Genomic DNA, 12,909 nt, shown 5'->3' with positions numbered 1-12,909 from the left:
TTATCGGCGCAGAACAACGTGAGGTCATCTTCATATGCTAATACCTTCAGTTCGTGACCCATAATACGAAAACCCCGGACGGCTCTACTGTTTATAACACTTACACAATGTGGCTCCAAGTATAGTGCGAACACGAGCGAGGACTGTGGACCACCTTGTTTTACAGAGCACTGAATGCGGAGTGGTTGTGGTGGTGGTGAAAACATTTATTACGAATGAACAGGAGGTATGTTTGGATCAGCCCGTAAGGGACCGATCCTTACAAACACTAGGTGGAGGTCCCTAGTATGGGACCCCAGTGGCGGTTGCCGCCGACCGGGCGCGCCCGACTAAGGCTTGTTGGGCCTGCAATTCGTGGCAGCCGAGCAGGGTCGCCTCCCAGTCCTGCCGGGTTGGGTTGGGGATGGGGGGGAATAGCGGGGTTGGAGGGGCAGGCCCACACCATGTGATAAGTGTCAGAAGACACTGCACTACAGTGGGGGCAGCTGCCGCTAAAGGAGGGGTCAAAATGTTTTAGCGCTGCCGGGCACAGCAATGTATTGGTGAGAAGGCGGAGAAGGAGCCGCTCATCCGCCTTCTTCAGGCCTTTACATGGGCTAGGGTAAAGGCGATGACAATTTTGATAATATGTTGTAATATCTTTGAATGTATAGACCGGATTAAAATCGGGCTCCTGATCGGACGGGGAGGAGAAAACAGCCCGGTGAGAGAGCGCGCGGGCGGCTGCGTCTGCTGCCTCGTTTCCTGCCAACCCCTGATGAGCAGGGGCCCATATGAGGTAACGGTGTGCGGGGTCCGTATCCCGTATGCAATTTTGGTATTCGATAGGCTAGGAAGGGAGTGCAGCCTTGTTCGACGTTCCGACAGGCCCCTCGCGAGTCGGTGATTATGTATTTTGAATTGGAATGTGAGGCCGCGAGAGCAATCGCGACCTCTTCTGCTTGTGTTGCACTGCGGGCTCTGAAAGTTAGGCCGTTAACTGTGTTGCTGTTGTGAACTACCGCGGCCGTGTACCATCCCCCGTGGTGAGGGCCGGAGGCGTCCACGTAGTATACACCTGTTTTGTTGCCATAATATCGGGCTAGCGCTTCCGCTCGTGCCAGGCGCCGACCATTATGGTCTTCATGTGACATGTTTGCTGGAAGAGGCCGCACGTGGAGAGCACGTCTCCACAGTTACGGGATGCGAAACCTGTCTTCCTTTGGAGGGGTGTGTTGGATATGGAGTCGAGCAAGAAGGCGGCGACCCGACTCCGTTAGCGACAAGCGCGTGTACTGGTTTGTAAGGTGCGCCTCCCGGAGTTCCCGGAAAGTATTCACCACCCCAAGAGCCATAAGCCGGCTGTTTGAAGTAGTGATGGGGAGGTCAAGGGCACGTTTAACAATTTTGCGAAAGATGACCTCAAGGGCGTCCTCCTCTTGTTTACGTAGGTGGAGATAAGGAGTCGAATAGAGAATGCGACTAGTTACGAAGGCGTTTGCCAGCCGCAAGGCATCCTTACTTCGTAACCCTCCGCGTTTGTTGGAACCCCGGCGGACCATGCGGCCCACCTGGTCCCCCACCTTACGGAGTTTGGCCAATGTAGTGTCTGGCCGCCTGTGTTTGTGGATGTAGAGTCCGAGTACCCGTATCTCATCACTTTCGCGTATGGGACCACTCTCAAGAGAGAGAGATATTTTAGTTGTGCACTTCTGTGAGGGGCGGAGGTGCACAAATTCCGATTTTTGAGGGGAACATTGAAGACCGCAGCGGCGGGCGTAGCGGTCTACTATCGTCGCCGCTGTTTGCAGGCTGGTTTCAATGTCTCCTGTGCTGCCCTGCGTGGCCCACAGGGTGATGTCATCGGCGTACAGGGCGTGCTGCACGCCGGCGACACCACCCAGCTGGGCCGGCAGGTGCATCATGGCCAGATTGAAGAGCAGCGGGGAAAGTACCGCGCCTTGAGGGGTTCCCCGCGTGCCGAGTAGGTAAGGACCATGGTCTCTATCTTGAATTCGAATGTAGGATTGACGATCTATTAAAAATTGTCTTATGTATTGGAATGTATTGAGGCCACAGTCGGTGTGACTTAGGTTAGTGAGTATGATCTCATGTGTTACATTGTCAAATGCCCCTTTAAGATCCAAGGCGAGTACTACCCGGTCATTATGGGGGCATTCGAGGGGGTCAAGGACTTCCCGATTGAGTTGCAGGAGGACATCCTGTGCGGATCTGTGTGGGCGGAATCCGAACATGGTGCTCGCAAAGACTTGTTTGTTTTCAAGATATGTAGATAACCGATCCCGCACCATCGTCTCCATTAGTTTGCCCACACATGAGGTGAGAGAGATGGGGCGGAGGTTATCTGTGTCAATTGGTTTGCCAGCTTTAGGAATAAAAGTGACCAAAGCCGTTTTCCATTCGATTGGCAGGGGGGTGTCCCCGCGCCAAATCGCATTGACGTATTCCAGGAGGGATTGGTATGCCAAGTCGGGCAGGTTCGTCAAAAGCCTGACGGTGACCTTATACCGTCCTGGCGCAGTGCCCCGTTTCATTTTGGCGAGAGTGGAAGGCAGCCATTAACAATCAAGCGCGTGGAACAGCTTTTATAACAAAAACTGTTATTATAAAAAAAGAACCGTAGAAAGAGGTGTACCAAGACTGACATGATTTGAAGAGGAAATAGGGAATGAATGGCACACTTGATCGAACGCCTTTGCTAGGTCAGTTTGCAGCAGTTTAGTTGTTCATGGGTGTCACTGCAATACTGCAACAGCGCACGCACAACATGTAGATTAGCCCTGCGAGTTGTGATGCGTCTGTTCGGATTTTTGGCGATAGCATAAAGAGCCTGCCGAGGAGTCTTCCTGGCGTTCTTGTTTAGTCGTGGTCAGGCGGCGGTTTCTGGAGCAAAGACTGTGGGGACCCATATGGTCGCTAGAGGGTGGGACTGATTGCGCTCGAATACGGGTGAGATCTAGCACAGAATCGCTAGTGGGAACTTGCGCCGGCCATTGGTTGGGAGTCGAACCGTAAACCAAGGCATGCATAGGCATCTGACAAAGATTATAAACACCCTAATTCTGGGAGAAGGCATGCATAGGCATCTGACAAAGATTATGAACCCCCATATTCTGGGATAAGGTCGGGACTGATCGCGTTGAATGTGTGTTAGATCTTGCACGGAGCTGCTAAGGCAAACTGCGCCAGCCATTGGTCGGGAGTCTTTGTGAGGGGGAACAATATCAGCGTTTATGGCATGGGTGCCTGTGGGGAGCAGCTGTGCTGTCACTTTGTGACACGTAATTAGCGATTAAGTGCCCCCGTAATTTTTATTCGGCAAGTTTCCTGAAGAGATTTCAGAACCGCCTTAAGGGTATGACGCAATAGCAGTAATGGGTTAATGCTTGTATATGCGCATTCGTAGATGCCTGGGAGTCCTCGTAATCCTCCTGGCTCAGTGGTGCAGCGGGTTACGCGATGCTCTACTGCCCTGCGATGACAGGTGCTGTCACGTGGGGTTGTGAGACCCAGGTGCCTATCCCCGAGCAACCTATCGAGACCAGTCGATGATAACTGCCACCTGCAATGGTGGGCAATTCGCTCATAGTCCTTTGGGCAGGTTACCACCGACCACCTATAGGTTGCTTCTCTGGGGATTTTTCGCTCACGCTCAACGACGTCGACGACAACGCCGGCTTCACTGCAACACGGGCTTCGTAACGCTATCGCGTTAAAAAGGGAGCGGTGGTGTAGTGAAAGCAGCTTGACGCTTCTTTTTTGTGTGTAGCATTAGGAGTGCCAGGAAGGTGAAAACTCTCTGGCGTCGGCGGCGGCGTCGACGAAAGCGTCGGCGTCTGTCTGACGCCACCATTGTCAACTGTGGTAGGTGGAAGGTAGTGTTTACAGTTTCCCCTTCTCCACCCCACACCTTCTTCAGTTTGCAGGTGTAGAGGCCGTAGCAGGTGCCGGGAGGTAAATCCCCCTCCTCTTGTATGAAAGAGGAGGGAGAGATCCGACTCAGCAAAAAGAAAAATAAGTAAGAATGACTTAGCTAAGTGAAAGATCGTAAGAATGCTTGGATTTTAGTGCGTTAGCCCTTAAAGTGGCCGTTCCCGGCATTTGGCCGTTGTGTGTTTGTCAGTTTTTCTGAGACAGTTTTAATGGCAGGCTGCTCACCTGCCCACCGGGTGGTGGGAAACCTGCCCACCGTGTCAGGCGGCAGACCATTTATTCGTGAGAGGCTGCTCAGGAAGAGCAACCCAAGTCACACCAATGGCAAATCCTGTCATAACACCTGCTTTATGCCAGTGCGCCACTGCTACCCTGCCGCCGGGTGGCTTACTTGCCAATGTGTGGCCGGTGGCAATCAAGAGAGAACCTGCGGCGCTAATTAGGCGGCCCCTAATTAGAATGAACGTGTTTCGAATGATGCTTGCACAGGAAAGAAGCAGTTGGGTGGTAATTAGGTGGTAGCTTAGTACCACCTAGTAGGACATAGCTCCAACTAACTACAGGCGTCATGTTAGGGCACATATCCGCATTTTGCTTAATTACCAAAATCGACTGATATTTTTTCCCGGTTGTTACTGTCTTTAGATGAACGCTTGTACCCATACGTTGCTCGCTTGAGATGAACTGTTGCACCCTAAGGGATTATCGGTTTATCTATCGGTTAATCTCCGGTTTATTTAGTTCCAAAAGGATTAATGGTTGTGGCAACGCAGTTCGTCCTCCGAAGGACCAACTTTTCGCTCAAAAGGCCGAAAAGTTTTTTAGAGTGGAGGACACTGCACCTTTTTCTGTGGCCCTGCAGTGCCGTAGAGAATGAGAGCAACCGGTGGATATGGTTTTCTACAAACGCCAACTTCAAACTTCTAACTTTCTAAAGCTGCTGGCAGTAACAGCGCTGCTTTTGGTTGCGATTCCGCCTCTTTTGTCTACAGCAAAAAACGTCTACAGCATCAGTGGAGACGAGACGCAGATTAAAACAGAGATCTTCAAGAATGGACCAGTCGAAGCAAGTTACACTGTCTACGCTGATTTCGCACACTACAAGACCGGTAAGCGCGTATTCCATTTTTTTTAATCAGCCGCATTATGGAGCCACTTGCCCGAGATCTCCAGCTGCGCACATTGCTACCCAGGTATGAAAAAGCTTCTTAAATTGAGGACACTTAAACGCGAAATTTTTGACGGACTGGGGTCCGTTGCGCAATACTACATGAGCACGCGGAGGTAAAGAGGAAAACAGGAGGAAACTAAGCGGAACTCCCCGCCCACGTGTCTGTCATTTATACGCATGACGAAGAAATAGCAAAAGCGCTACTTTTCTGTGTTCCCCTCAATCCATTGTGTGCCTACTGAAAAGTAGAAAGCTGCCACTCGATCTGGAGCAAAAAAATAATTACGTCCATGTCCTCGCTCCTATTATAAAACTTCGCTGCATTCGGCACCGAATGGCATTTACTTTTATATACAATGTGAGCAGGCTTATGGAAAGACCGAATCAACACGCAGTTATTTATCGGTGTTGTAAAGTAGTGCAAGGAAACTCCAAAGACCATGTTATAATCCTATGAACGTCGACACTAAATGCGCCGCGGCCACAACTCGGGTCATGGTTTGCTTTGCGAAACGGGTCTCAACGCTGTATAATACTGTTACGTAATGACATGGCAAGAAAGCGCGCGGTGCACTAGTGCTTGCTCAGATAGCCATGCGCAGGTTATACGTGAAACTGCCGATTGCCGCGTCGAGCAAATTTGAGTTCTAACGTAGCGAACTGTGGAATAGGCATTCAGGGTGTTCCATTGTACCGCAGGTGTCTACCAGAGGGTCAGTGATCAGGTGGTGGGAGGTCATGCCGTTCGCATCCTTGGCTGGGGCGCGGAAAACGGCGTCCCCTACTGGCTGGCAGCTAACTCCTGGAACGAGGATTGGGGAGACAAAGGTATATCTACGTATGAGCAAACACAAAAGTGGATTATCTTTCATGCATAGCTGGCAGTAAATTTATCATCGAGATATAAGACTATGGCAGAAAGGAAAACTGCACGCTGATGCATTAACGTTTGATACAGATGAAACCTGTATCTATAACATACAGGGTCTGTTCTGAAAGTAGTAGGACTGGTCTTTTCCTGGGCGAACGGGCGGATGAGAGGCGATCTGCGCGTGCAGGATCGTTGAAGGGGGGTATTGGGAATGCTGGGGAAAATCGGCAGTCGGCTCTCGGCCGTTGAAGAGAGGAGGTCGCTTCTACTGTGAACCCCTGTCGAAACGTCTCGTCACGCAGAATCGTCGAGCGTTTACTGGATCAGCGATACGCAATCAGATTTTGAGTAAATCTTGGTAAAACGGGCAAAGAGACTCACAACATGATTAAGGAGGCCTACGGTGACGCTTCCATGGGTAGATCAGGTGTTTTTTGAGTGGCACAAGCTTTTCCGAGAAGGTTAGGAAAGAGTGGAGGAAGACGACCACTCCAGACGCCCTTCGACCAGCAAGACCAACGAAAATGTGTAGCGAGTGAAACATTTACTTAACAGTGATCGTAGAATGAGTATCAGAATGATTGCTGATGACTTGAGCTTTCCTCAAACCCAAGTTTTTGAGATCGTGACAGAAAACTTATCCATGAGGAAAGCGTGCGCGAAGTTGGTGCCGGGAGTGTTGTCAAGGGAGAAAAAGGCCAACCGGTAGGATCTTCTTCATCACGTGAATGAGGACCCAGATTTTTTGCCCAGCACGAGGCGGCAGCGCTGCCTCAGCACCCCTACAGCCTCGACTTGGCCCCGCCAGACTTTTTTCTATTCCCGAGAATAAAATCGACGCTCGAGGGGAAACATCACGGATCGGTAGAGGTGGTTCAACAATCCGTGACAAGGGAGCTAAACAGCATTACGGTCCAGGCGTTCCTGGAGGCGTACGAAAACTGTAAAACTCATTGGCAGCAGCGTGTAGGTGCGGAAGTGTGCTACCTTGAAAAATTGTAATCGTTTGTACTATTCTCTTGAATAAATTTTGTTTAAAAAAATGAGTCCTACTACTTTCAGAACAGACCATGTATGCAGGGACTACGCATATAGGTGCAGAAGAAAGGAAATGTAGGCCTAGATTCGCGTGCTGTGCTGTGATTTGGCTGGACGACGGACACGCACAGGTCCTTCGTAGGTTAATTCACTCAAACACTGCTTCTTTTCATCGTTTAGAGCGTTTGGCTGCTTGGGAGTGCCAGGGAACATAGCTTAGAAATAAACGCACTCACCGTCTTGTGTCGGCTACTCAAGGCGACATGCAATCCGTCGCTTTCAATTTCGTCGCAGGTTACTTCAAGATCCTGCGTGGGCAGGACGAATGCGGTATCGAGGACGACATCAACGGCGGAATTCCGAAGGAGTAAATGTCTTGGTGTGTTGGGCATATAAAAGAAAATAAAAGAGTTTGCCATTTCAGCTTTCATGTTTTGTCCTTTCTAAAGCGAGTACTTACCACAGGAGGAAAAAGAAGCAGACCCGCCTATAAGTTGCGACTAGTGCCGCTCAGCGTAGGGGCGCCACCAGACAACAGAAGTGTCAGGGGCCCCACCCCCCTTCCCCGCAGAGTGGCAAGGCCCGTAACTAGCAGTGGGGGGGTCTGTTACTTTTTCCCCCGATTGTACATATTGTTACGAAGAAGACGAAGCTGGCAGTGACGCGGGACGGAGAGCTCGCGCTAGGCCAGCGGCCATTAAATCATCTCTTATCCATCGTTCATCACGCCTCATTCTTCGGCTGGCCGCCACACAACAATATGAACATCTCAGATCATGAATGGCAGTTTACCAATACCCCTCAAGAGAAAAATATACAACAGCTGTATCTTACCGGTACTCACATATGGGGTAGAAACGTGGAGGCTAACAAAGAGGATTCAGCGTATGGTAAGGACAACGCAGCGAGCAACGGAAAGAAAAATGATTGATGCAACATTAAGAGATCGGAAGCGGGCGGAGTGGGTGAGGGAACAAACGCAGGTTAATGGCATCCTAGTCCAAAAATGAAGAGGAAGAAATGGGCTTGGGCAGGGCGTGTAATGCGGAGGTAAGATAACCCGTGGTCCTTAAGGGTAATGGAGAGGATTCCAAGAGATGACAAACGTAGCAGGGGGAAGCAGAAAGTTCGGTGGGCGGATGAGATAAAGAAGTTTGCGGGGATACGGTGCCGCAACTGGCAAAGGAGAGGGTTATTTGGAGACATGGGAGAGGCCTTTGCCCTGCAGTGGGCGTAGCCAGGCTGGTGATGATGATGATGACATATGAACGTAATGCGAGAACAGCGGGAGAGAGTTCCTTTTGAATCAATAGATTTGATGGTGAGAAAGAGGGCCCCATACAAAAGAGTGGTACTTTAGAATTACGGAGCATGGAAAAGGAAATGCGAGGAGGTTAATTAAGATAATGTGCAAGATTCCTACCCTCCAATGGACAAAGGGAGGAGAGACATAAAAGAGAAGAATAAGGGGAAGCTGTGCTTTGAAATTAACTGAGGACTCGCTCACAGCACATTCGTAGCCTATCTCGCAGTCACGACGACTTCAAGTAACGGAACAGTGTTTGACGGTTTTTCAAAGCCGATGATCGTTGCGACCACCATCCGAGAATCGTCATCTCCATCACAAGGCTGGAATCAAAACGGTCCACTTTGTTCTGTGTAGCAATTGTAACAACTAGAGGGCATGCACAAAAAACGTGTTCAAACATTTCAGAGATCACTACCATGTGTTGGCACGTTGATGTGGAGGAAGAAGTCTAATAATTGCTTTAATAAATTTCCGTGTAAAAGATATTTTTGCCGTTGAAAATAAAAAGCGGCGAGAACAAAATGACTAATTCTGAACGGGCAAGAACTCGCGAAGTTACTTTGAAGTAGGTTCAAGTGAAGAACACGGCTTCATTGAACACCGGAATAACAAGCCGCATATGTGGTCTTATTTTTGTTATCAAGAGTATACCAGGCTTGCAGATTTTTGCCAGTGGAGTGATGACACTCAGAGAATACCTCGTTTAGCCATATCTGCTCAGCAACAATAGATATAGATTGTAGCTATCATGTAATTCACTGACCATTCCTGTTACAGCAGAAAAAGGGTCGTCTTCGCTGGTCGACAAGTAGTTCACAAAACGAAGACGCGTTTTGCTTTGTGAAGAAAAAATGTGCCCTCCTGATTCAGTATCATAATTTCGCACTGTTTCTGTTCTGTCGAAGGCGACATGCGTGTGAGCGCTGATCAATGAAGCAGCTTGCAGGCGGAGAATCCACTGGTCGCGTGAGCCTAAGGTTTTATATCAGCTGGATGCCGAAGACAAATGTTCAAGAACGAATGCATTTGTCTCGGCTTGGCTACAAAGAAATTCGTCGCACCTGTAGGGAGTCATTTTTATTTTTCCATCGGGATCTCTGTCTCACTTTTATTCGAACACCGAATTCTTCTTTTCACTTTTTTTCAGATTCGCTCAAGGCTTTAGCACCCTCTTTGATGGGGTACGTTTTCCGGTCGAATATAAAAAAAATATTGACGGAGGCTTAGCTTTGGTTAAGCCAGGTAGGTTGCGAAAGCAGGTGTTTTATACTGTATATGCAGCGCCTCTAGAGGGAAGAGCGCGGCGCGCCGTGGCAAGCGGCCGCCGTTACCCGACCAGCCGAGTTGGTAGCCCATTTCTAGCTCCTTGTATGACGTCACGCCATAACGTCACTAGCGCGTCTAGCGGGAGGAGCGCGGCGTGCCGTACCATGCGGCCGCCGTTACCCGACGAGCCGAGTTGGTAGCCCGTCTCTCGCTCCTGGTATGACGTCACGCTGTTACGTCAGTAGGCATGGTATGACATCAGGGGTCATTCTAAAGGTCAAACGAGCCAAGTGGCCGCCGCTACGCGAAAGGCCGTTCTTGGGAGTAGTATTGCTTTCGCAATAAAAGGTTACAAACAGGTCAGGAAATTCGTTCAAGGCTTAAAGGTGCACTGAAGAGGATTCTGAACTTGTCTTTTTGCCGCGGGAACTCGATCTACACGTTCCTAGCATTCTTAGAAACTGCAACTTATTGCCCTGTATGGCCGATTTCCCTAATTAAATCGAATTAACGTCCGGCTCCCGCCCTTTTTTTTGAATTCTGCCTCGTACGATGGGCGGAGTCGACCAACGCGTGAAGTTCCTTTCAGCCAGCTCCGTGGAGGCTTTGCTTTCGCTTTATTTTGTTTTTTAGGTTTCCATGAATAAATAGTTTCATTCGCAGATAATATAGCCGCAAAATAAGCCCGCAGTAATAAAAATACGCGCGGACTATTTGCTACTACGGACTACTACGTATTACTCCGCCGATGGCAGAGCGGCAAGCCGCCACGGGACTGGGTGAAAGGCACTCCACGCGTTGGTCGACTCCGCCCACCGTACGAGGCAGAATTCAAAAAAAAAGGGCGGGAGCCGTACGTTAATTCGATTTATTTAGGGAAATTGGCCACACAGCGCAATAAGTCGCAGTTTCTAAGAATGCTAGGAACGTGTAGATCGAGTTCCCGCGGCAAAAAGACAAGTTCAGATTCCTCTTCAGTGCACCTTTAAGAGAGCCCACAACACTCGCTACGCCTTTGAGCCGGCATAGGGCAGTCATCGCAGCTCAGCCAGTCGAGCGCTGCTTTCGGCAGGATGGGCTCATTGTTTTGGGTTCCGCCGGTTGCCTGTAGTTTGCTTTACTTTTCCGTTCTGTAGGTTGTCGGCTATCGGAAAGTAGTACACAACTACCGGCGCACTCTAACAATACAGTGGAAAAAAAAAGGTGCAATTCTTTATGATTCCACCGATTTAAATGAGCGTTGGCTTCAGCCATATACAAGGTGTTCAAAATTGAGCTTCACAGGCTGAGGTATGCGTGATAGCCACCTCTGCACATGAGTTATTTGAGCACGTGGACACTAAGTAAAATAACTATTTTCTGGTCTTCTGATACTGAGACCTGAATAACACTTTTGAATAGATTCTTAATAGCTGCGTAATCGAGTGCAGCTATAATCGAAAATACCTTTTTTGGACAGAAGCATTAAGGAGCTCGTGTCGCACAAGACCGGGGCCGTCGGCGTCGCTGATCGTAAACGAAGAATCGACGAGAAATCCCCATAGAATCAACCTAGGAGGCAGGTGGGGCACCTAGGTCACGTGCGCCATCGCAACCTGCCCACTGGATAATGAGCAAACTGCGCACGGCGGCAGGTGCCACTTAATGACTTTTCCAACGGCAAATTCATGACATTTTTCAGCGGCAGTTTATGAACGCAGTTTTTACTCACATAAGATTTCACTTATAACAATCAATATATGCGCAGATCTCCTCTTGGCAGGCCTTCACTATTTTGGTATTATCGCTTTTGCTATCGTAATAAACGTCCTTATAGGTTTTCTGTGGCAGTCTTAACTGCTCGATGCAAATGACGGACAGATTTTAAAAGAAAGATTTTGCTACGAATCTGAAGAATGAACTATTTCCTTCAATATTTCTATACCAGTAATTTAAAATGTTTTACACTTGCTTCACAATGAAAATTCATGCCTAAGAATCCCGGGCCTTGGATGCCTGTGTTTCCGTCTTAAGTCCTGTCTGCTTTCGATGTTGACGCACTGTGAACACTAAAGGACGAAGTGTGCATAGCGCATCGAAAGTCACGTAAGGCACACAGCCGTATGTATACAAATGGGGTACCAGATGGGTTCTTGTCTCAGCAATATGCGTCGAACGCAAGCCCCGACTGGCTTCTTGTGATGCCGTTATCGGTAAACCATATATATCTTGCAACAAGTCACGCGATGAGTGCCTGGTTGCCCGTTATGCCAACTGTCCGCATCAGGGACCTTTTTACCCGACAGCCTATACTGCTCGTTCGGTCCAAAAGCCGTCGGCGCAGTCAGCGCCGCGTATCGGAAATAATCGGAGGCTGCGTAAAAAAAATCATGTCATGCCAACCGTTTGCCGCAGAATGTTCAGGTTGACGTCATACGATTCATCGCTTCGTGCAGCATAAACTTACTCGTTAAGTTAGAGCCTAGCTCGCGGCAGGGATTCGAACCGGCGACTTATAATCGGGGGCTGCGTAAAAAAGTTGTTTCATGGTAATTTGTGGTTCCAGAGATTGATTGACTGGTGTGCGACAGGCGATGATAATTCAATAAAATCATTGTAATTAATTCATGAAATAAAAAGTTACAGAATTGGGAAAAGGAGGTTCAAAGGTGTAAAAATGCTCAGAATGAAAAGCCAATGCTGTATGATGCTAGTAAAGAAAATTTACAGTGTGTACTTGATCAATTAATAATTGAAACTTAAAAAATGAAAAATGCGTTCAAGGGTGCCAAATTTCTCAGAATGGAAAGCCTAACCCACTACGCTATCGCGTCATGCCCTTAAGGCAGCATTTAAGAGTCCTCTCCGAGAGTCCTATCCAAGACACGCTGGCAAATAGGAAGGCGAGAAAAAAGAAGCAACAAAGAACAAAAGTTCTTTGATGCTTTTTTTCTTGCCTTCCTATTCGTTAGCGTGTCTTCAAGAACCAGCCTTTCTCTCTTTTGTCACACCTTCATTCGAAGAGATAAAAGTCGAACAGAGCTCGAATTTTGTTCCCCAGCGCACAATAGATACCATGCACCCAATCTATACTTATCGCTGTGCTCCTCGTCGACTGTTGCACCCTGCCCTTCCAAGCTGTCGTACGTACAGGCGCGGCCATAAGTAAACGGAGCACGCTATTGCGTTCGAAGTGCAATCACGCTTTCTCCATTGGTAATGAAGAAGCGTTATTTGTCTACAAGAAAGCCCACCAACCTCCGCTACCAGCATGCGCGCACCACTGCTGGAAATTTCAATTAGGGACGCGTGAAAAATATTCGAAGACAGTTGCCAACAGAT

The 12,909-nt window shown here is 48.8% G+C and overlaps 1 protein-coding gene across 1 annotated transcript in view; it reads left to right on the top strand.

The window, feature by feature from the left end:
- LOC149342692 (cathepsin B-like) overlaps positions 1–7,412 on the top strand; it is a 28,100-nt gene extending 20,688 nt beyond the window's left edge. Inside the window, exons 5-7 of the mRNA XM_089542210.1 lie at positions 4,926–5,042; positions 5,804–5,932; positions 7,308–7,412. Coding sequence (XP_089398336.1) covers positions 4,926–5,042; positions 5,804–5,932; positions 7,308–7,384 — 323 coding nt within the window. The 3' untranslated portion in view covers positions 7,385–7,412. The remainder of the gene's footprint in view (positions 1–4,925; positions 5,043–5,803; positions 5,933–7,307) is intronic.
- The last annotated feature ends 5,497 nt before the right edge of the window (positions 7,413–12,909 follow it).

The sequence above is a fragment of the Amblyomma mixtum genome, chromosome 5 (assembly GCF_055824585.1).
Source record: "Amblyomma mixtum isolate Tamu chromosome 5, ASM5582458v1, whole genome shotgun sequence".
Classification (NCBI taxonomy): Eukaryota; Metazoa; Arthropoda; class Arachnida; order Ixodida; family Ixodidae; genus Amblyomma; species Amblyomma mixtum.
Note: the sequence above shows the minus strand (reverse complement) of the source record. Positions and strands in the feature narration are given on the sequence as shown.